Source organism: Calonectris borealis, chromosome 2 (assembly GCF_964195595.1).
Source record: "Calonectris borealis chromosome 2, bCalBor7.hap1.2, whole genome shotgun sequence".
In the NCBI taxonomy this organism is placed as follows: Eukaryota; Metazoa; Chordata; class Aves; order Procellariiformes; family Procellariidae; genus Calonectris; species Calonectris borealis.
The window spans coordinates 127387736-127409341 of record NC_134313.1 but is presented as its reverse complement, the minus strand read 5'-3'; the positions used below and the strand labels follow the sequence as shown (position 1 = coordinate 127409341).

General features: G+C 35.4%; 1 protein-coding gene across 1 annotated transcript in view; it reads right to left on the bottom strand.

Annotated features, from left to right (window-relative positions):
• The window catches only part of NEK10 (NIMA related kinase 10), a 95420-nt gene extending 74491 nt beyond the window's left edge, over positions 1-20929 (bottom strand). The window contains exons 1-15 of the mRNA XM_075143387.1: positions 20856-20929; positions 20469-20529; positions 19340-19470; positions 18739-18837; positions 15854-15938; positions 15022-15063; positions 12799-12877; positions 12385-12452; positions 11250-11329; positions 9999-10085; positions 8350-8574; positions 7099-7238; positions 5376-5437; positions 3063-3140; positions 115-179 (exon numbers count right to left, since the gene is read on the bottom strand). Of these exons, the coding sequence (XP_074999488.1) occupies positions 115-179; positions 3063-3140; positions 5376-5437; positions 7099-7238; positions 8350-8574; positions 9999-10085; positions 11250-11329; positions 12385-12452; positions 12799-12877; positions 15022-15063; positions 15854-15938; positions 18739-18837; positions 19340-19470; positions 20469-20529; positions 20856-20929 (1376 nt within the window). The remainder of the gene's footprint in view (positions 1-114; positions 180-3062; positions 3141-5375; positions 5438-7098; positions 7239-8349; positions 8575-9998; positions 10086-11249; positions 11330-12384; positions 12453-12798; positions 12878-15021; positions 15064-15853; positions 15939-18738; positions 18838-19339; positions 19471-20468; positions 20530-20855) is intronic.
• Between the last annotated feature and the right edge of the window lie 677 nt (positions 20930-21606).

Here is a 21606-nt window from a genome sequence, read left to right as displayed (position 1 = left end):
CCATTACTATTTCTTCTTGTTGAAAATAAATGACAGTTTAAAAACCTGTCTTTCTGATTGAAGACTTTTGAAAGCTATCCTAAGGGAGTTTCTCAAAACATTTTGTTAACATACCTTTTAAAGATATGTCGATTTCTTTCCATACTGAAGAGAAATCTCAGGGCTCTGAAAGCATAACACTACAGCAGGAAAAATACTTAAATGAATGACAAATTTATACACAAACGGAAAAGCCACTGATAAATGTCAAAGATTCCCCTTGACTTTACACATCAGTAAACTTTGTACTTAAATGACTAATCGATTATTAACCTGATAATGAAGAACGTAAAAATATATTAAGTTCCTCCTGTATTTTAAAAGTAGACAGGACCATTTAAGGAAAAAAAAGTAAAAAAAAGAAGTGGGTGACTATAGCTATAGTACACACTGAGGAACATTTAAGTCTTAATCATCTCTTTTTATTTGCAGATAGCTCAAGACTTGAGACCTGTTCTCTTCTCCAATGTTGAAAAAGGTAAATGTAATCAGTGGTTTTGTAACGATGCAGTAGAAACAGCATTTTGCATTTTTTCTGAAAAATGCAGTGTAGAACACCATAAGTTCTAACAGGGAACAAAAAAGAAAAGTGAGAAAGAGAGAATGGTCAACTTTTTTTTTTTTACTACTAAGTTCATCATAGTTACAGAGATCTTTATGTACCTCAGTTTCTATCTTCGGTTTCGATATGATCTCTACTGAAGAAAGTTTATTTTTAAAACAGCCACTGGCAGGTAGTTAATATGTATGCTTTTATGCAACTCATCTTTAATTCCGTTTATCAAGAGTCAATAATATGGCAAATATGTGGCTAACCAAAGAAAGATGATTACATAAAGTAAGCCAAAGGGAAAATAAGGTATTGATATCTGAAACACTGCAAATAGTAAATGTCTTTAACATAATTTAGAATTACTTTATTGCATCAGTGACTAAAACATTAGTGTGTGATAATCCCTATTTAGACACTGGTAGCTGCGTCTGAGTGATAATCCCTATTTAGACAATGGTAACTGTGTCTTAGTGATAACTGCAGAATTAATCTCCATGTTAAAAACAAATCTTTCAATATATAGACAATGCATTAAATGAAGAAAGTAAAGGCCAAATGCTACTTTTGAAGGAAGCAGGATACTTGAAATTTCACAGAAAAGGAACATATATTAATGCTGCTAAGAAGCTGTCTCTTTTACAGACAATGCTTCTTCTCAGTCCAAAGTAAACGTCCCACCACAGGAGACGTCTAACATTCCACTGAGAATCACAGTCACAACTTAGCTGTACAAAATAACCCTGATCGGCTGGGCCATAGTTGCTACCTTGAAAGTTTTTCATTTTAGAGACTATACATAGACCTTACTGTAGAAAGCCCATCAGTGAAGGGACATGATAATAGATTAATAATGAGATAAATAGATATTTTAAATGGCACTAATATTTGTCTTTCTCACACTAGTATTGTGAGATTAATATTTAACATTTGTGATATTCTTCAGCTAAGGCATGATGATTTTTACGTATGGTATGTATGCAGAATAAATGACTGATATCACTGCACCCTTGAACTAATGGAGTAAGATCACTAAGATAGTATGGTAGAAAGCAGCTGAAAATTTAAGCATTGAAAACACAGACAATAGAGCAGTAACAAAACCAGACCAGTATTGCAAGAGTTCTATGAAAAATGCCTATGAAATTCAAAAAGGGTATTCCAATAGCTGCAACTGTATTGCATAGCAGTAACAATGATAAAGGCAATACAGATAGTGTGAGAATCTGAACAAGGTTTCCTAAAAAAATATGTTTCTTATTGTTTGCCTGAAAGAGATTTAGTTTTCATATATGATCATTAACTCCATTACTAATTCACATGGCTTCATGTTTAACACAACTACAGTTGCTTAGTATCTCTTGTGAGTTATTTCCAACACATTCTGCTGGAATCTAAAAATCTCAGTGGGCATAAATTAAGCTCCTTACAGTTGTATAAGGCAACTGTACTGAGCATATGCTCGAGTTTATTAGACTCCATGTTAGTTTCATATACCCTCTAGGAATATTTTTATCTATCTCACCCTTAAGCTGATCTAACTGAAGTGCACTATAAAACCTTGTTGCAGAAGAAAGGTACCTACTGCACTGAATCTGCACTCCAAACCCAATCTAGAAGAACTGTGATGAGAAAGATGACACTACAATTAATTTTTTTTTTTTGTGGAAATGCCTTCCCTCGTTATCCAGGCATGTCTACCTGATTAGATAGTTGAGTAGCTACATAGCCATGTTAGTGTAGGGCTATGCCAAAACAAAGACAGGATCCTGACTGCATTCACCTGTGCCAAGGACCTCCTCACACTTGCCCACAGAAGAGCAACTGGAGCAGCAGCAGTTGTGTTCATCCCCGAACCCCAGACCACGACTTTCCTATAGCTTAGAGAGACACCAATACCATTTCACAGAGGCTGGAGAAGAGCTATAGATAATTAGTTACTACTGATAACTTTTAGCCTAAGTTGACTCAAACCAGTACATTTGTGGGGGTATTGACATGCAAAAACAAGAGCCATTCTACGCTTATTAGCTCTGTATTTATCCTACATTTAAATTTGCTCTACTTCACATGATGTTTTCCTGTATTTTATTTAACAGCCACAGTAAGATGCTCCAGAAAGAAACAGATAGTACAGTATCAAATCTACAGTGAGTTTTAGTGAATAACAAGGCACTAAAAAGATGCTGGGCAGCCTGAAAAAGTGGAGGAGAGATTATCACAAAAAAACCACTCATTTTCCTTTACACTATATGTCGTGTCAGAAACAAAGTTGATCAGAACACCAGAAATTGAGTCACTATTTAACTTTTAGTTCCTGGACCATTTGTTATTCCTGGTTTTGTTTTGGTGGGGGGTTTTTCCCCTTTGAGTAAGATTTTTTTACTGCACTTTAAAATAAACTTTAAAATTATAAAAAATTCTCAGGGACTGTTTGGGGCTTTCAGTGTGCAATGATAATAAAGGGAGCTACCTGTAATAAATTAGCTTTTTCAGCATTCCTTTCTTTGTTTGGTAAAATCAGCTTTGCTATTATATATATTCCATTTGCCTGGAAACAGAGAAAGGTCAATATTAACAGCACTCCTTTGCATAGAAACCACAAATAAAAACCAATGTTACTTCAGATAAATCAGAAGCTAATACCAATTGACAAGTTCTCAACATCCTACTGCACACGTAAATTATAAGCTCAAATGACTTAAATGTACATAAGAATGAAATCATTGTTAACATTTAAACTGATACTGCAAAGAGAGCTTACGAACAGATAATGAAGCAATGCTTCTATCTCTAGAGGTGTAGGAAATTGCAGCAACAGATCTCCCGTCACCATGTGGATATCTTGAACTGTCAGGAACCAAAAATCCAGTCACAATAAAAATAAACTGGAGAAACACCAGAAGGGATAGTCTGAGGAGTACATCTGTGTCTTCAGTAGGATTTTGTAAAAACCATACTGTATTTCAGCTTCCATTTTCATGTAACCATACTTGTGTCCTCCATTAATGTATCCATCGCGTTGGTTTGATAGATGGGCACTGCTAGATTTAGTTACAGTACTGCTCTCAGTTACTTGGCAAGCTCCCTGTTGGATACTACTCTCCTCTCTAGCAGAGTTGAAGGGAATATGTGTCAGCTCTGCAGAGGCTCTGCTGCAGTTCCTGACATGTTTGTTTAAACTGTTCATGAAGGTAGAGTTGAGCTAAGTTTTAGGCTGTGCAGTAGAGCCATTGAGTCATAAACACATTCTGGCCTGCTACCAGAACTGCTATCGAGGCTGTAAGTTGAGACAAGGAGACAGAATGGACAGGTAGAGGGCAGCTACGGCAGAAGTAAATGGTTCTCAATTGCCTGAACCAAGAGGTCTTTACCACTGAATGAGATAAACCTTTAGAGGTCACTTAGCTTGACTTTCTCAGCGCATAACTGAAAGAGCTGCAAATCTTCTTCCTTTATCTGTTTTTAACCTAAGTGAGTTCCTTCATCTTGTTCACCATGCAACTCTCAGTTATATTAGCACAGAGAAAGAAGCAGGATTTAAAATGAAAGAGGCTGTTGTAGGGTGGAACACCACTTGAAATGAACATGCTTGAAGCTATGTCCTGATCTGAAAGGGGGGCATTGGCTGGTGTTTTGACAAAGGGAGAGGTCATTGTCTTTTAACAGGATGAGTGGGGGAAGAAGTTAAGCTTGAACCTGCACAGCGTCCCATCAATTTTTAAGCAATTTACTGACACCACAGTTATCATACACTGCTAGTGCAATGCAGGAAAACTCTATGTTAAAATCAGCCTTTTATTTCCCAAGTCCAAGAGGAGTTACACTGTTTTCAAAATATATCCAATTTAAATAAGTGATATTTTATTTTGATGAAACCAGACTCAGCCTAAAACGTACGTAGTTATATTTTTCAGATAAAATGTTGTCTAAATCAGTATGGTTTATTGGCAATTTCAGTACTTAATATACATAGAAATTTTTTTTTTTCTAGACTTACTTCCATTCCTTTCCTCTTAACCAATAGTTTTGAAATATACACAAACTTCTTTCCCAGTCATATTTAAGGCTCTTTGTTCTCTTGATTCCTCTAGGAATACCTCTAGTTGGGTTTTAAGCTAACTTGAAGGCTTTGATCACTGACTTAACATTTAGAGTATAAGAGCCGGCTACCGCTTTTAGCTGGTATTAACGTCCTAAATATTTGTGTCTTTGACTATATCTGGAGTACACACCAGGGATTTTAAGAATGGTTTTCAGAACCATAGATTCTAGCTGATTTAAATATTACATTTTAAAATGCAGTTTAGAAACACAACCCTGGGGATGGAATGCCAGGAAGTTATCTCAGAAATACCAAACTTGAGGAAAAGAGAAATTGTTTGTGAAACAACAACGCACCAATATTAAGCTGCACAGAGTTTGTTTTAATAAACTTCATGAAATTCAGAATTTGTATTTCTCAGTTAATTCCGTGATTACTCTTATTTACTATCCTATTCTGAATATGGCAAAAGCATGGCAAGCGATACCAACCAAAAGGAACCCTGTCTGAATAAAGCTGTTTATTCTCCCAGACAACTACATACATATGTTGATATCTTTGTGTATATGTCTCTGTGTGTAAATATATAAAGAAACAAAGATACTACAGTTATATAACGGCATATTTTCCAATCCCTTTCAAATGCATTTTGTTTATTAATTGAATGATAGTGACAAATAAGAACAATTAAGTCAAATTATAAACTATAATGCCTTACTTAACTGAATAAAGTCTTCCTACCTGTACTACCTGGTAAGCGTTAGTCTCACTGAGCATCAGTTCAGTAATTGCAGCACAACAAGCTAGAATAAAAATTCAGATGTAACATTTATGGCCAGATTCATAAAGATATTCAGATAGCATGGTGGGTTAACCTTAGCTAAGGGCCAAATACCCATCCAGCTGCTCATTCACTCCCCCTCCTTAACAGGACAGAGAGAGAAAATAGGATGGAAAAGCTCGTGGGTCAAGATAAAGACAGGGAGGTCGCTTACCAGTTACATCACAGGCAAAACAGACTTGACTTGGGGAAAAATAATTTAATTTATTGCCAATTATCAAAATAATTTTGATAGCAAAAAAACCAAAGACAAAACATTAAAAAAAAACACCTTCCCCCATACCATCCTCTTTTTTCCCTTCAGACTCATCTTCACTCCTTCACTCCCAACTCCTTTACCCTCTCCTCCTGCAGCGCTGGAGGGTAGTGGATGAGGGTTACAGTCAGTACAGTTCCACTCTGCTGCTCCTTTCTACTTCTGCCCTGCTCCAGCATGGGTCCTATCCACACACTGCAGCATGAATACCTGCTCCACCGAGGTCTCTCCCGTGGGCTGCAGGGGAATCTGCTCTAGTGCCTAAAGCATCTCCTCCCCCTCCTTCTTCTCTAACCTTGGTGTTTGCACTGCTGTTTCTCACCCCTTTATTTTTTTTTCTTCTCCTCCTCTGCTCACCCAGCATTTTTGCCCTTTCTTAACAATGTTTTCACAGATGCACAACCAGCTTCGCTTATGGGCTGAGCTTTAGCAAGCAGTGGGTCTGTTGTGAAGCCAGCTGGAACCAGCTGTGTCCAGCACAGGGCAAACCCTCACTTCTTCCCACAGAAGCCACCTCTGCAAGCCCCCTGCTAACAAAACCTTGCCGCCCACACCCAATACAGAAGGCTAAAAATAAAAACAAGTACTCAGTCAGAACTAAAAAATACCTCTGTAAGTTCAGTGCTTGCTCTTTCTTAGGAGTTCTTAAGGAAGGCGGAAGTAACCCGGCAATATGCTGCACACTGGCAATACTTTTGGTACTGCAATTTATTTCACATTACCAGCTCTTCAGAGGTAACGTTCATGATGAAGTATTCAATGTATTCAACTCATGTATTATGTTACAGCTTTCAGGAAGATGCTGCAAAGGGTCATGTAATCCTAGTATGATATTTTGCATTGTCCTTCTATAGTGACTGGAAAAAGACATGATCCTCCAGAAGGCATTTCAGAATTGACAGTTGACGTCTTATTGAGAAATCTCCTCTAAAAGGGATTCTCTTCATAACTACTGAGAAATTCTCGCCTGACTGGTAATCTTTAAAATACTACTTTGAAAGAGTTCCATCATAACCACTTCATGATTGATCTACCATAGTAAATTTGAATGGAGGGAAAAAATATGATCAAATAAAAATAATCTCAGTCTAAAAACAAAAGTAAAAAAAATGAGATGTTTTTAGAGGTGGAAGAAATATATATGATTCCCATGTACATAATACTTTAACCTTTGCTTCTTTCTAAAAAAGTGTGCTTTTTGAAAATATGTACTGGTCTTGCACATTTAGAAATAAACACAGCTGACTTGGTGCTCCCACTCCCTAAAGCAGGTATAAAAGTTTACAATTTCAGTTTTGAAATATTTTTAATCCCTTTGTGCAAGTGTAAGTAAACACGTAACAGAGGATTAGGCTTTATAAACCTACCTGCTTGAAGTGAGAAAATATTTTCTTGCATCTCATCAGGACTCAAATCATCTGACAAATAAAGATGTTGGATTCTCCCTGCTGCGTTCGCACTAGATAAACTTCCAATTGAAGAGCGATCGGAAACAAGATTTCTTTCCCTGAAAAACAATAAAATCAAATTACAGTGTAAAAAAATGGCTTAACATATCTTTGTTAACCATTTCTGATGCTCTGAAAATTTGTATGTTTTTCACTGAATTAGTGAAATTAGTATTTTCACTAATACACTTTGAAAAAGCAAACAAGCCTTTAAACAGAAAATTCCTTTATCACGTTCATCAATTATATTCACAATTCTAGCTCACCAAATGGATGTATGATTAATAGGGAAAATAAGTAGACAGCAATGACGTATTTATAATCTATTCATTATTTAGTTTATACACTGAAAATATAAAAAACACCTTAAGATAACAATGAAATATTGTTTGGGCTGGGGTAGAGTTAATTTTCTTCATAGTAGCTAGTATGGAGCTATGTTTTGGATTTGTGCTGAAAACAGTGTTGATAACACAGGGACGTTTTAGTTATTGCTGAGCAGTGCTTACACAGAGCCAAGGCCTTTTCTGCTTCTCACACCACCCCACCAGCAAGTAGGCTGAGGGTGCACAAGAAGCTGGGAGGGGGGTACAACAAAGTGGGACAGCTGACCCCAATTGATCAAAGGGATATTCCATACCATATGACTTCATGCTCAGCATGTAAAGCTGGGGGAAGAAGAAGGAAGGGGGGGATGTTTGGAGTGATGGTGTTTGTCTTCCTGAGTAACTGTTACGCGTGATGGAGCCCTGCTTTCCTGGAGATGGCTGAACACCTGCCTTGCCAATGGGAAGCAGTGAATGAATTCCTTGTTTTGCTTTGCTTGCATGCACGGCTTTTGCTTTCCCTATTAAACTGTCTTTATCTCAACCCATGAGTTTTCTCACTTTCACTCTTCTGATTCTCATCCCCATCCCACCAGAGGGGGAGTGAGCGAGCGGCTGTGTGGTGCTTAGTTGCTGGCTGGGGTTAAACCATGACAAATATGCAGAGCTGAAAAAAAATACTGCTTATTCATTATGTTCTAAATAGCCTTTTAATTCCTGCAGACATCACATACAGCTGAACAAAACAAAGATGCTATTTGATAAAACAGGGCTTGGTCAAATATATCTTAAAATATGAAACAGTCTCATATAATTGCCACAATGTTGAGGACTGAAAACCTACCCCTGTAATATATGAAGGAGCTGCTTGATTCCACCCCAAATTCGGATTTCCACACTAGCCTCAGGGTCTTCACAAAGCTGTACCAGAATCCAGACTATACTCCATAGAAGTTTGATATGATCAGAATGGAGTAAACTGAGCAAGACTGGAACTCCTTCATACATTTTTATTTGCTCTTTGACTTGTGACTCGGCACAGAGGAGACGTAGCAACTCTGCTGTGAGCCTAAAAATAAAAAAAACCAGCAAGAAATTTTAACAATAACTCCATCATTACTTTGCATTGTCAGTTAGTAAAGGGAAAAAAACCACAGCAAATGTTTAAGAAAGAACAGAGACCTCCTATAAAAAAAGAAATTAAAGAAAACTGCTTAAAGTCACTGTAAACTGGTTAAAGTCACTGTTTAAAAAAAAGAAAGAGGAGGAGGTCCAAATTTGCACAAAGGATGAAGTTATATTCATATTGAGTTTGACTATCAGCATAGGCAGCCAAGCATACACAGCCAGGATGGAGGTGGCCAGGTGGACTGCAGTCATCCACGGTACCACCTTCTTGTTTAATGGCATTAGTACTACAAGTAGCACTGACTGCATGAACTTGTAAAGTCCAACTGTGAAATCAGAATAACTCCACAAATAATCGTGATTCTTCTCCAGTATGGTTTGAATATTATGTTTACAAAAGGGATTGGATAGCTCATTTAAAAGTTTTGTACAAGATTTTCATTAACTTCACTCCAATTAAGGTGGACTTTCTATAGAAAATACGGTTAGGAATTTCCATTTCCACTTGAGGCAAAAAAGCTGCATGTGTGTTTGACGAAACATATGAATTCAGATTCATATCTGAATTTAAAATTATTCTTAACTAACACTGAACTTCATCAGCTTCCCATTACATTCAAATTCCAGTTTTTATAACAAACTTTTGGTTTCCTTATAATCTAAATAATCGCAAACCCAGAAACTAAATAAAACCTTTTGGCATATTCAATTTCTTTATCTTTAGTCATATGCAAAATAATTTACATGTGAAATAATTAAGCATGAAATTTAAAAAATGTCTTCAGAATTTTAAATGTGTCTAAGTGACATATCATCAAATTTGAGAGTCTTCTGGTTTCTTACTGAAATGCAGATATACTATGCTCAACTAGCAGGCTTAGCTGGGATGAAAGGACATTTAAAGAACTGAAGGAACCTTTATGATTTTCTGATTGAAGGGATATGGGGTCTCACCCAGCCTCTGGCATAAACTACAACAGCTATATTTCTTGCAATTTTTTACTAGTTTATATTGGGCATCCCAGGAACTGTCAGAGTTCAGTGTGCTTTCCATCTAACCACTCAGGTTTGCCAGAAGCAAAGAGGACATGCACCAAGAAAAGCGACTGCTGTCACTTTATGGTAACATTGCAAATTATTTGCACCTCGCTGTAGGCCATCAGTGGAGAGAGAGGAGACAGCTTATAACAAAACTACCAGAAAATATTTTCCTGTATCAATATCTGACTGAAAATGCATAGGTATCAGAACTTCACCTTAAGTATATTAAAGTGGCACATTATCTAATTCCTCTAAATAAACAAGTCCCTAAATGAAGACGTCAAAATACATTTTAATACAATTAATCTACAAGCGAAGTCTCACCTTTTAGAAAGCAAATCGTATTCATGTAATATCACCAGCAAGTTCTCAACAATGGTGAGCTCACTTATCTTCTCCCTACATTCTGGACTACAAATTGATTATTCCTGGCATTTCTATCAAATTAAATTATATGAAAAAACACATTTCTCTTTAGCCTCCCTCCTCATACATTTGACTAATTATTTTTTTCTCAAGTCTTAAGTAATAATATCATATTATGCACACAAATATTTAAAGCCACAAAAACCTGCTAGCTCAAGAGCGACACTGCAACAATTTCCAATTTTCCCAGTACAAAAACAGTACATGTGAATGCATAAAAGTAAAGATACAAATTTATTTCATTTGTTTCATACTAGAAATTAAGCACATTAGGTACATTTTTAGAATCAAATACAATTTCCATGAATATTTGTAATATACTGCAAACACTATTGCCCAGCCCAAATGTAACACATTTAATTCTGTGAAGAAAGTTAAATGGAAGTTGAAAATGTATGTATAACATAATTTAAATTAATACTGATATTTAAAAAGATTAAACTGAAATAGAATTAATTTGGGAAAAGAGAAAATCCAGAGAAATCTTAGTAAATAAATTTCTACTGATCTCAAGGAATTGTATCTATTCTCTTCAGTTTTGTAATTTTCCTTATAATTTTTCATTTAAAAGATAAAATTGTTATACAAGTGTGGAAGTCAGCAGAACAATAATGCAGAAGCAGCAGCTATTCTTCTATAAAACTATTAAGGATGAAAGATGCTGTATCTTCCTTTTCCTTTTTTTCCCTCTACACCGGGAAAAAAAAGTCTTATCTTTATTTAAAATGGTCATTAGTGAAGAGGGGATACATATACATGGATTTAAGTGTATGCTTTCATAATTTACTACTCTCAACAATATTCTTGCTGGTTATTGTGAGGCATTGTTATATTAAGCTCAGCATAAAAAATTTTTATATGCAGGAAGTCAATAAGAATTACAGAATCCTGCATAGGGATTGCAGAGAGATTCTATGACTCCAGTCTTGCAAAGTTCTCCACATGAGCAAGAAGTCTGCTGCAAGGACCAAAGTTTCTACTTAGTTTCTACTGCTTCAATATAAAATTAAGCACACTTCATAGACCTTCACAGAACAAGGCCCTTATTTTGAAAAAAAGATCTTCCTCATAAACAGCAGTTTTAATATTGTATTAAGAGAGAACATTAAAATGATTATTGTGAACTATAGCACATTAAGTTGAACCTACCTTTCTACTAGGCTAGTCAGAGCAAGGAGGGCACCCAAAAGCACATTGCTGTCTCTGGCAGATAACAAATTTACTAAGGTCTGGAAAATGAAACATGAAACAAGATAAATAAATATAAATTATATTCTTTTATTTTATGACCCAAACACATATATTTATTGAAAAGTCAAAATTAAGATACCAAATCCTTACACAATACACTAAAAGTCTTAGGCACATTTAAAGTACAGTTTAAGTACACTTAAATATACACCCAGACGTTGGACAAGCAAGGATGCTTCTTCTCAAACTGCAATTAGCATCTCTCTTTACTGCTAAATCATCTGTCCAACTTAATATACCATTGTAAAAATCTGTTCCTGTGTAAAACACTTCAGAACTCTAAATCAAGGCCTCCTGAAGCAAAAAGTTAATTTTCAGCTTATATTTTAACAATACAGTATGTAATTTAAGGCCCTGCATATATTCTGTTAATGACTTATATCAAAGTAAATTTCATATTTATCTAGATTCTCTAAAAATGTGTTGTCCGATACTATCTGATCACAATTGCCAATGCTTTACTGCAGCATAATAGAATCACAAAGCACGAGTTATACTGATCTTGATCTCTACTATTTCTCAGTTTGGCCACAAATCAGCAGTGGTTAAGTATAGATGCTTAAACTGGAGGTAATGTATAGCAAGGGATATCCAGCTTGTCACTGTCTAGGTTGACACTGTTCCATTTAGACATAGAACACTTTATAACTGAAAAATCATAGCAGAAATTTACACAAAAAATGTAAATAAAAAATATATTTATATTAAAAAATTATATAAAACAATTTATGTCATAGTAACATGTAGCTCAGGACAGTGTGAGTACTAATTTTTACATGAACGAGTTTAGTCCAAACATTTAAGACCTATTTATCTCAAAGAACCAATAACCATGCATCAGGCCAATTAACTTACATACAAGAAATAATTTTTATGATACTACTAATACTGTAAAACACAGAACTGAGATTATCTTACTTTACAAGCTTGACAAGGTAAGGAACCTAATCCCACCTAGATCAAATCTGAAAAGCATAAGTCATTCAGTTAAGTAGCTAATTGGTTATAATTAGCAGTTTCATAAAGGACTTACTTTATGTGCTCCGCTTGCTATAACCCATTCTCTTTGATCTTTAACAGCAGCAAGCTTTTGGAAAATGTCTATGGAACAAAGGAAGTCACATAAACTGAAGCTTTATCACTTAATATTTTTCATTTTACTAATCAGATAATAAAGCAAAACACTGGATAAGTTCTCTGAACCATGACTAGCTCATTTTACTCTGCTATTTCAGTGCATAAAGAGGTATTAATTTCCTAAGGAAATATTACTTATGTACAAAACGAAGATGTGCTTCTCCACAGCAATTTCAGTTTTCACTTGTGTGATGATGCCTACAATGAATCTAGTAATATCTTACTTCATGACCATCTCAAGTATTTTAAACATTTTAAGCCTCATCCATAAAGTTCTAAGTGATAATTTGTTATCAGCTATAACACTTACATGTCATGTTGACCAACTTGTCTACATTATGCTGCTCTTCTCCGTAATCAAGATAGCCATTTGCTACTGTTTCCATGTACTACAAGTAGAGGGGAAAAAATAAAGGATACCATTAAAAATAGTTTTAAGAATTCAGAAACCTAACGTGTTATGCACAGAAATAGCCTGTAGGTGGTGCGTCTGTTTCACGAAAAAGGTAAGCCTGCAACATCCCGCATACTTTTGCTGTAAAACTTGTCAGGGAACAGAAGAGATCTTGGAAGTATGAGAATTCAAAAAGCAAGTGTAAAATTCCACAATAGGAAAATCCACTGAAGACTATCAAATACAACGACCCTACTTCTAGGGCCAAAATTCCCTTCTTTGCTAGCTACTAGAGGCTGATAAGAGTTTTCTGGGGAATTATCACTTCATGTTTCTGCTCTCAAACTTTTCCCTCAGCATCTACTATTGGGCCACTGCTTGGAACAGCCAGATGGATCTTTAATCCACACAGCTGACAGGCTCAGACTCTACAAAACCTACACAACTGCGGGGGGGCGTTTCTTTCTTTGTTTTTTTTTTGGACATAGCCAACTGGTGGGAAATGGTGGCCAATCTTTTTTAAAAACCCTAATAACTACCTGGTCAAACATATTTTTCCAGGAAACGAGAATTATCACAAGGATGTAATATTTGTTAGTACATAAAATCATGCTATGATTCGTGGCATCACTTATATATTGATCTTACATATGGTGGCATTTTGAAATTTTGAGAACACTGTATAGGGAAACTACAGCAGTTTCAAGCAGAGGGTACAGAGAGGCTAGAACTACAGTAGTAGCACACAATTTAGAAAGAAAACTCACACAAGGAGGACACTACTATGCAAAGTAATATTGGTAATAATAATTTTATTAGTGTTTTCTACTGAAACACCCCAGAACACTTAAAAATGAGAACAGTTTTTTATCTGAAACTGCCCAAAAAAATTAAAAAATATGTTTTTAATGCTGTATAAAATAGTCTAATGGAGGACTTTAGACTTGTGATTTGACAAGAAGATTTGGATGCACAATTCACCTTGAAATAACTGTCACCTTCCAAATTTCTGAGGGATTTTTTAAAGTCTCGGCTATAACTTTTTTCAAACTGCATTTCAAAGTGCTGGAAACCCATTTAACAATTTTATCTTGCTGCAAAGGACACAAAAGATTAAGTTCCCCAGAAGTTCAGAAATCATAAAAATTGCATCTCATGACTTTTTAAATTCTCTATGCCAGCAACACATGCATAGTAAAAATTATTATCAATTATACAATTTGGATTCCTGCCGCAGAGGACTCCACTTGCAGATGTTGCCAATGTCTCAGCAGGCCATTGCACTTTTCATTGTGCAAGCTCTTCAAAAAGTAGGGCTAAGCGTTAATGACATGCAAGCGTTGGAAAATGCCAAGCAGTTCCTCTGGGAACCATATCCATTAGAAATTAAGAATCTTTAACTCCTGCAACTTTAGGGACATTTCAAACAGCTGATTGTCTGACCAAAGGGCTTATAGCACACTATTGGTTCTTTGAAATACAGGTGGCTCCATAAATATTAATGAACGATGACTGCATTCTAGAAAGATACATTTGTTATAAAAATTCTGATTTTTTTTCCAGAAAGAAAACTCCCAACGATTTCAAAAATATTCAAGATATGTCATATCTCACTGCTAAATTGGCACTGATGAACAAGTATTAAAAACCCAGGAGTAAAGCAGTATTTATACAGAGCAATAACAATACAGCAGTCAGTTATCAATAATGTTTTGTAATGCAATAGTACTGTAGTCCCCCAATTTAAACCTGTTCAACATTCTATCACTATGCTTTTACCTTTGAAAAGTCATTTGCTACAGTTCAAGGTGACTTTACTCATCTTCCTTCAAAAGCCTATGGTTTCTTTTGACTGAACCAATTGTGCTGACTTTTCTAATCATTCTCCCACTTCAGGAGGCATTTGTTAAGCCTCCTAACTAAAAATCCTGGGTTAAATGCTGCTAGATTATAAGGAGAGCTGCTTTGTGCACCAGTGAAAAAAAACCACACCAACTGCTTATGCGCAAACAGAGGAATAGACTCGCTTCTTTCCATAAACCAAGAATATATGTACACTGCTTTTTACAGTGTATTTCATTCTAATCATAATACACTGACATGCAACATAATGGACAAAAGTACTATGAGGAATTCTACCTGAGCTAGATTTTCAATCCCACCCAAGCTGTGGAGCATTTCCTAGAAGAAAATAAAAAATAAAAAAAAATTGAGTCAAAATACAGAAAACACTAGAATGAGAGAACACTAGAATATAAATGCTCTGTTTGTTATGAATGTTGAGAAACCTTAACTCTGGTGGTCGAAGTCAATGGATTCTGGAGATGCTTAGCACCTTCAAAGTTCAGAATTACTTACAAGTAGACTAATAAAAACACAAAAGTGAAATTTTTAAAGGTTCTAAAACTGGAGAACCAGCATAAGCTTTGGAACATACAGAAAAGAAATACATGCAAAAAAAAAATCTTAAGAGATGTCTGAGGCTTAGTCCTATGAATAACAACTATAATAGCCGGAATAAAATTAAAATCTAGTTCTTTGTAGTTCAGAGCATTGGGCTGCTAGGAGGAATAGGCAGCTTTCAGTTTTCTTCACTTACTACATTATGGGAATTTTACATATCTATATGACAAAGTCAAGTACGGAGTCTAGGGCTCACAGCAATGACCAAGCCATCTGTTATGGAGAGTTACCGGTTCTTTGTTAGGGTTAGCAACAACAGGCGCTACATAAGAAATACCACAAATTTAGCAAGTTATGCAGTAACAGTGCAAATTCACTCTTGGAATCTGTTTGTTTGCAAATCACATCTTCACATATAGAAATATAAGTACATACATATAATAAGTATGCATCCATAAGAATGCACGTTTTTATACACATGCATCAAAACAACTCATATGCATGATGATTATATGCATCCAAGCATGATCTCTCATCCAAGCAAGAAACAGTATATTGGCATACTGACCTGATAGCATGGATCCCTTATTAGTAATCTCAGGCAGATTAATACTCTAAGAAAATGGATGGACGGAGCTTGATTAACCCAGTCGCTGTGAAAGAAATATTCAAAACATAAACCAAATACAATTTTAAAGTCTTAAAACTTAGATAAAACACTTTGATTCAGGAATCAATCAACTAGAAGATTAGTGACCTACAACAGCTGTACAACATACTATACTACAGAACTTTTAATACGATTTATATTCAAACATAGTAACAGCTTTAAATAAATTTATTTCATTATATGAACATTGACAGCTATCACTTATTATCACTGAACTGATGCAGGAAAGTACATGCTTATCTCTAAGCATAAACTGATCATGCTTTGATATAAACTTACTTGAAGTGTTTGGATCAAGGCCCAAAAAGGCAAAATCACTGAGAAACCACATATCAAACTTCAGTGCACAAAATAAACTTATATAAAAATATTTTAAAAAAACACATGGGTGCTACAGAAATAAAAATAGCTAGATTTGAAATAATTTTTTGAATTATCATAATTTATCCTGGGTTTTAAAAACTCTAATACCATTAGTCCTTGGAATAACTTGTTATTTAGTTTAAATGTTCTTGACAAAGGATTATATTTTCAAATAGAACTTCCTCTTTTATATTTCTCCATGCAATTCCCCAGGACTAGACTTGGCAGAAAACACAACTCAGATTTGCACAAAGCATCCAAAGCATCCAATCCTGCATAAAATACCCGTAATGGAATCACTATTTCCATTGTCTGTTGAAGGTATACGTCCCCATTTTCCTATTTACAATAAACCTAAAATTGGACATCTTTGCAGTGGGTTTTTTTGTTGTTGTTTTAACTGAGAGGATAGAATCTGTAGTATCTGGGCAAGTTTCCAAGGAATGGAAGAAGTCTATGAGACGTGGCAGTTCTCTTCCCTTTTTATCATTTGCAGTTGGGAACAATGCCAGTGGCTAAAAATATTTTGATAAAAATAAATGTTTTGCAAATAGATACTAACAAAACCTCAGCCCTTCTATGCGAATATTCTGCCCAAAGTAATACTATTTTTCAGTATGCTTCCATAATTGGCCACTTCAGAATGGCACAAAACTTCCGTGGAAAGAAAACAGCAACCATATACTGGTAGGCAAAATTTGTAGGTCAGATTTTAAAGTGGCCTGAAGATCACTACCACGATGGTTCTACAAAGTTCTTCTTTCAAAAAGTTTTGACTCTTGACAGAAGTTTAATGGAGCAACGCATCTGTCACATTTCCATTAGCAGGGACGGTAATTCTCTGAGCCTGGTTAATGTTTGAAAGCCTCTTCTATGATAGATAGGCTTACAATACACATTACTAGATAACCTAGTAGTGTGTATCTAGTATCTAGTAGTGTATATCCAGCATATGCCAGCAGGCTTTTTTCTGCCTGCTTAGTTATACTTCTTATCCAAACTACTTAAGCTAAGCTGATCACAGCTTTCTGTCAACAGAACTAGCTCCAACTAGGACTTCTGCCGACACAGTGATGCCAATAAGTGGGTGTGATTTTTTCTTGCACCCCAATGAACATAGTTATGCCAGCAGAAGTGGCATAATGCAGATGAGGGTGACAGTTTCTAAGGCTCTGACACAATGCAATGGCAGTAGTTCCAAAGAGAGGACACCATCACAGCCATAGTAAAATATTTATAAAGGGCAACTAAATCACCTTTGTAACTGCACTTTACCTTATGGGGTTAACATACCTACTAATATTTGCTTGTTTCATTAACCTTACTTGAGTGCTTTCATTTATAACACAAAGCTGGTTTTGCTATATCATCATCAAGAAGTACCAAAGAAAACAAAAACCAAAATATGAACGAGGTAAGGCACAATGTATAAACAGAACTTGGGAAGACACAATGCAAGTTATTCTTAGATTTTTGGCAAATGAAGCTGAGCCACTGACATCCCACTGGGTGGGTACTGAGATGATAAAGTTCACTTACAAAAAAAGAGGTACCAGATTTACAAATCACTTAAATGATCTGTCTTAAACTCACTGCTATTTAGATAATCAAAGATGAGATCCCTAGTTCCCTACTTAGTTCTGAAAAAGGGTCTAAGCAAACTATGTGATTTTTTTGGTGGTTTTTCGGTACTTCTGTAAGTTCTAGCAGTTACACATTAATACTTTTAAATGCTCTAGGATTCTTCCTTTAAGCTTCTGTACCACTTAAGATTTTTCAGAAAATGTACTTGAGCTTTAAAAAGGAAAAATACAACACATTGCAGTGGTGTATAGCGATAATCTTTTTCTATTCCCCCTATTTTTTTAAGGTCTTGCACTTCTTCCTTGCTTAAATGACAGCAGCATAAGAAAGAGTTTTCCCTTTTTAATCCTGTTATATACACTAATACAAATAAATATGAACAGTAGCATAAACTTATCTGAATTTTATGAAAGCCACTGATCTTTCTATATATAGGCAGCAGTCCATAAAATACAAGTAAAATCAGTAAAATAAAAATGAAATTAGAAAAGCAAACCATAGATTACAGATACGAGATATGGACAAATGATCAAGGAAACATAGCAGATGTTAGAATTTTGGTCATCCAAATTTTATTATACACCCAGGCCTTCGTTTTTCCGTCCCAGTAACCCAAGCATTCAATCTTCAAAGCCAAAACAGAAGTGATGATTATTTAAAACTGAGATGATGCAGAGATGTGAAGCTGGCAGTTTCCACACAGAGGTCTATTGTTGAAACATATATGCCATATATATTGTTGAAACAGTATGAAACATTATCCATGCATCTTGGTTCTTCGCTTAAGGCAAGAAAGAGTGACCCTCCTTGGATATGAGTGTGTTCAATTTACTGACCTGCAGGTAAGTCTGTTCTTAACTAAAGCTGTAAAGATCTCTTGAAACAGCTTATGTTTGGGATGTTTGCTAAAATTTCTCTCATTCTTGTAGGTCACGCTAATAAGGAAAAAAAAGAAAAATGCTGAATTGCTGATTATCTTGCCACAACAGAATTTTAGATTGCCAAAACTTAACATTAGCAAGAAAAATTAAGAAATGTCATATCAGCGGTTACAATGGAATAACACAACTTCAGTTTTCCAGACATTAACAGCATGGAAGAACAGTCTGTCTCATGCATAATTTGGGACTACTATAATGGTATAGTATAAGCTTTCCAAATAAAGAAACCTTTACTTTATTTAAATTGACTATATTAACCCTCAACAGTACACTCTGCTGAGTGGGAGCACGTGTCTGAAACTTACAAAGGCAGGAACATTCACAGTTAGGTTTAGAAAGTTAAAAATACATAATTCATATCTCTGACAGTGGGTTAACAAGAAAGTACAAGTAACACACTTAAGTACAAATATAAATGCCTTAAACACCTCAAGAAGCTTAAGATATGTTCAGAGATACAACACAGTGTCATCATATTAGCTCTTTTTTTTTTTACCTAAAGTTTTCAAGCTCAACAGCTTCTGTTGATTCTTGCCATTGACCCTGGGGTTTTTGTTCACTGCTTTTGACATTTTGCTGGGCTCTTGTCACACTGGTTTGACCACTTTCAAAATGTATAGCTGGAAGCTAAGAAGTAAAGGGATAGTACTAATGAATCAAACACTGCATTTTAAGTTTTATAAGAACGTTATGAAGCAAAAGTACCTTTTCTCAAGTTCTGACTTGAACTTTGTACCTATAATCTGCCATTATTAAATATACACACACCCCATGCAAAACAAAACTGACATGGTAGAAAACTGATGTAAAGCAAGGCTGGAAAACAAGGACATGGAGATATATAAAATGTGAAGAACAGTGTCTTTTAAAATTTATAATAGTAAAGCTCAATAGAATCTGCAACACACGTTCATTAGCTATGCTTCTTACCTGTCCCACTTCTACAATTGCACAGCCTTCATATTCTTTTTAGGCTGTAGAACTCAGATGTTTCAGCTTTCTGCTCAAAAGCACTCCATGCCTCTATCCAGGAAGGGAGTGCGTAACTCCTATCTCACATGGACAATTCCCTACGTCATTTTGTCATATCTTTTTACAGGATAGAAAGGCATTCTCAAGGACTCACAAACATCATCATGTGCTGGTTTTCTTTGCTTCAAATGGCAAACACAAGCTTCACTAAGTGACTTGAGGTGAAGGAAATTTTACTGTGTCCTGTAAGTTTCATGCATTGATACTTATGCCCTGAAGATTTTTAACTGAAGCGTTACTCTCCAGAGACAAATTGTTTAAAGTTAAAATGCTGATTTTTTAATTTTATATTCTTTACCACTCTTCACCATGTTGTAAGTAATACACCTCTAAGCCTACCTCCTCATGACATTGTGGAACAGCATGGAAGAAAAGAAATCTGTTAGGCTACTTGACTATATGAAACAATTAAAAAAAAAAATTTTTAAAAAGCGACACCACATCCACTACACAAGATTTTGCTAACATGTTTAATCATAATGGAACACAATAACCTACGTAACTGCCACAATCCATAATCACCATTACTTATAATTATACAATTCTACAGCATGTTTAATAGTTATTGAAAAATAATAGTTATTAAAAAATACCTGTTCGTTGCTTGACTGAACATTTAAGAGAGACTGAAGTCTTTTAAGATCAGAATAATCCCTAGGATAAAACACAATAGCATAAATATATGTGTTAATAGTTACATAAAAGTACTTTCGTCAGAGTAAAGAAGGTCAACAAGCAACAATGCTACTGACAGAAAATAAAGTTTTCTAATGTTGCCTAGAGTCCCCATTTTGCATAGAGAAGAATTTATAGCTTCTCCAGAATGCCTTAAATCAACAAAGGTGTAAATAAACTTTGTGACCAGAGTAACAGTTGTCATGTTTATACTGCATTTCAAATTAAAGCATTCTGCTTTGGCAGCTAGTGCAAATTCCACATGGGTCCTGCTGAAGTTCAAAGAAAGACGTCAGATACTATACCTCATACAGATCCCATGAGGTCTTTTGTCTGTTGCTTTTTCTGTGCTCTTCAACTTTTTGCCCTGATCAGGCATTGTGTATCACTATTATCAGATGGCTAAAAACTCATTTCCTTAAAAATAAAGTAGATAGATAGAATTACACCATTGCAGCAAAAGCAACAAATATTTACTTACAGAACCAACTGATAAAACTTCAAGAAAAAACACCAGCTTTACCATTTTCTCAACAGGAACCCTTAGGCATTATATAAGGATATCCTTTAGAATTCTACATATTAACAAGAAAGTAATTAACCTAACATACAGAAACCTTATTTTCCAATACGTGGGTAGATAATATTGGCTGTCTTGCTATTACACTTCATTTTTATTGGGATTTTTCCTCTTCTTGCATATTATTACCATTATTTCTCACCATGTATTATCTATTTATGTTACAGCAGTGCTTACAGGCAGACATCAAGGTTGTACTATACAAGCTGTTGTCCAGACAACAGAGAATATAAATAAGAGAATGTAAATAAACAAGACAGAGGAAGGGTAGGAAAAGGAGATATCTGACAAATAAATGAGGTGCATACATCGTGCAGTCTACCAAAGAACCACAGAAATTTTCAGTAGTTTGGAATCTAGGTCTTCTGAATTTCAGCTAAATGCCTTATACCAATAGTGCCCAGCTTTTCTTGCAGGGGGACACAGCTTATTTCCATAGACAAGCACAGCTGTATGGACTGGCCTCATCAGGGCCT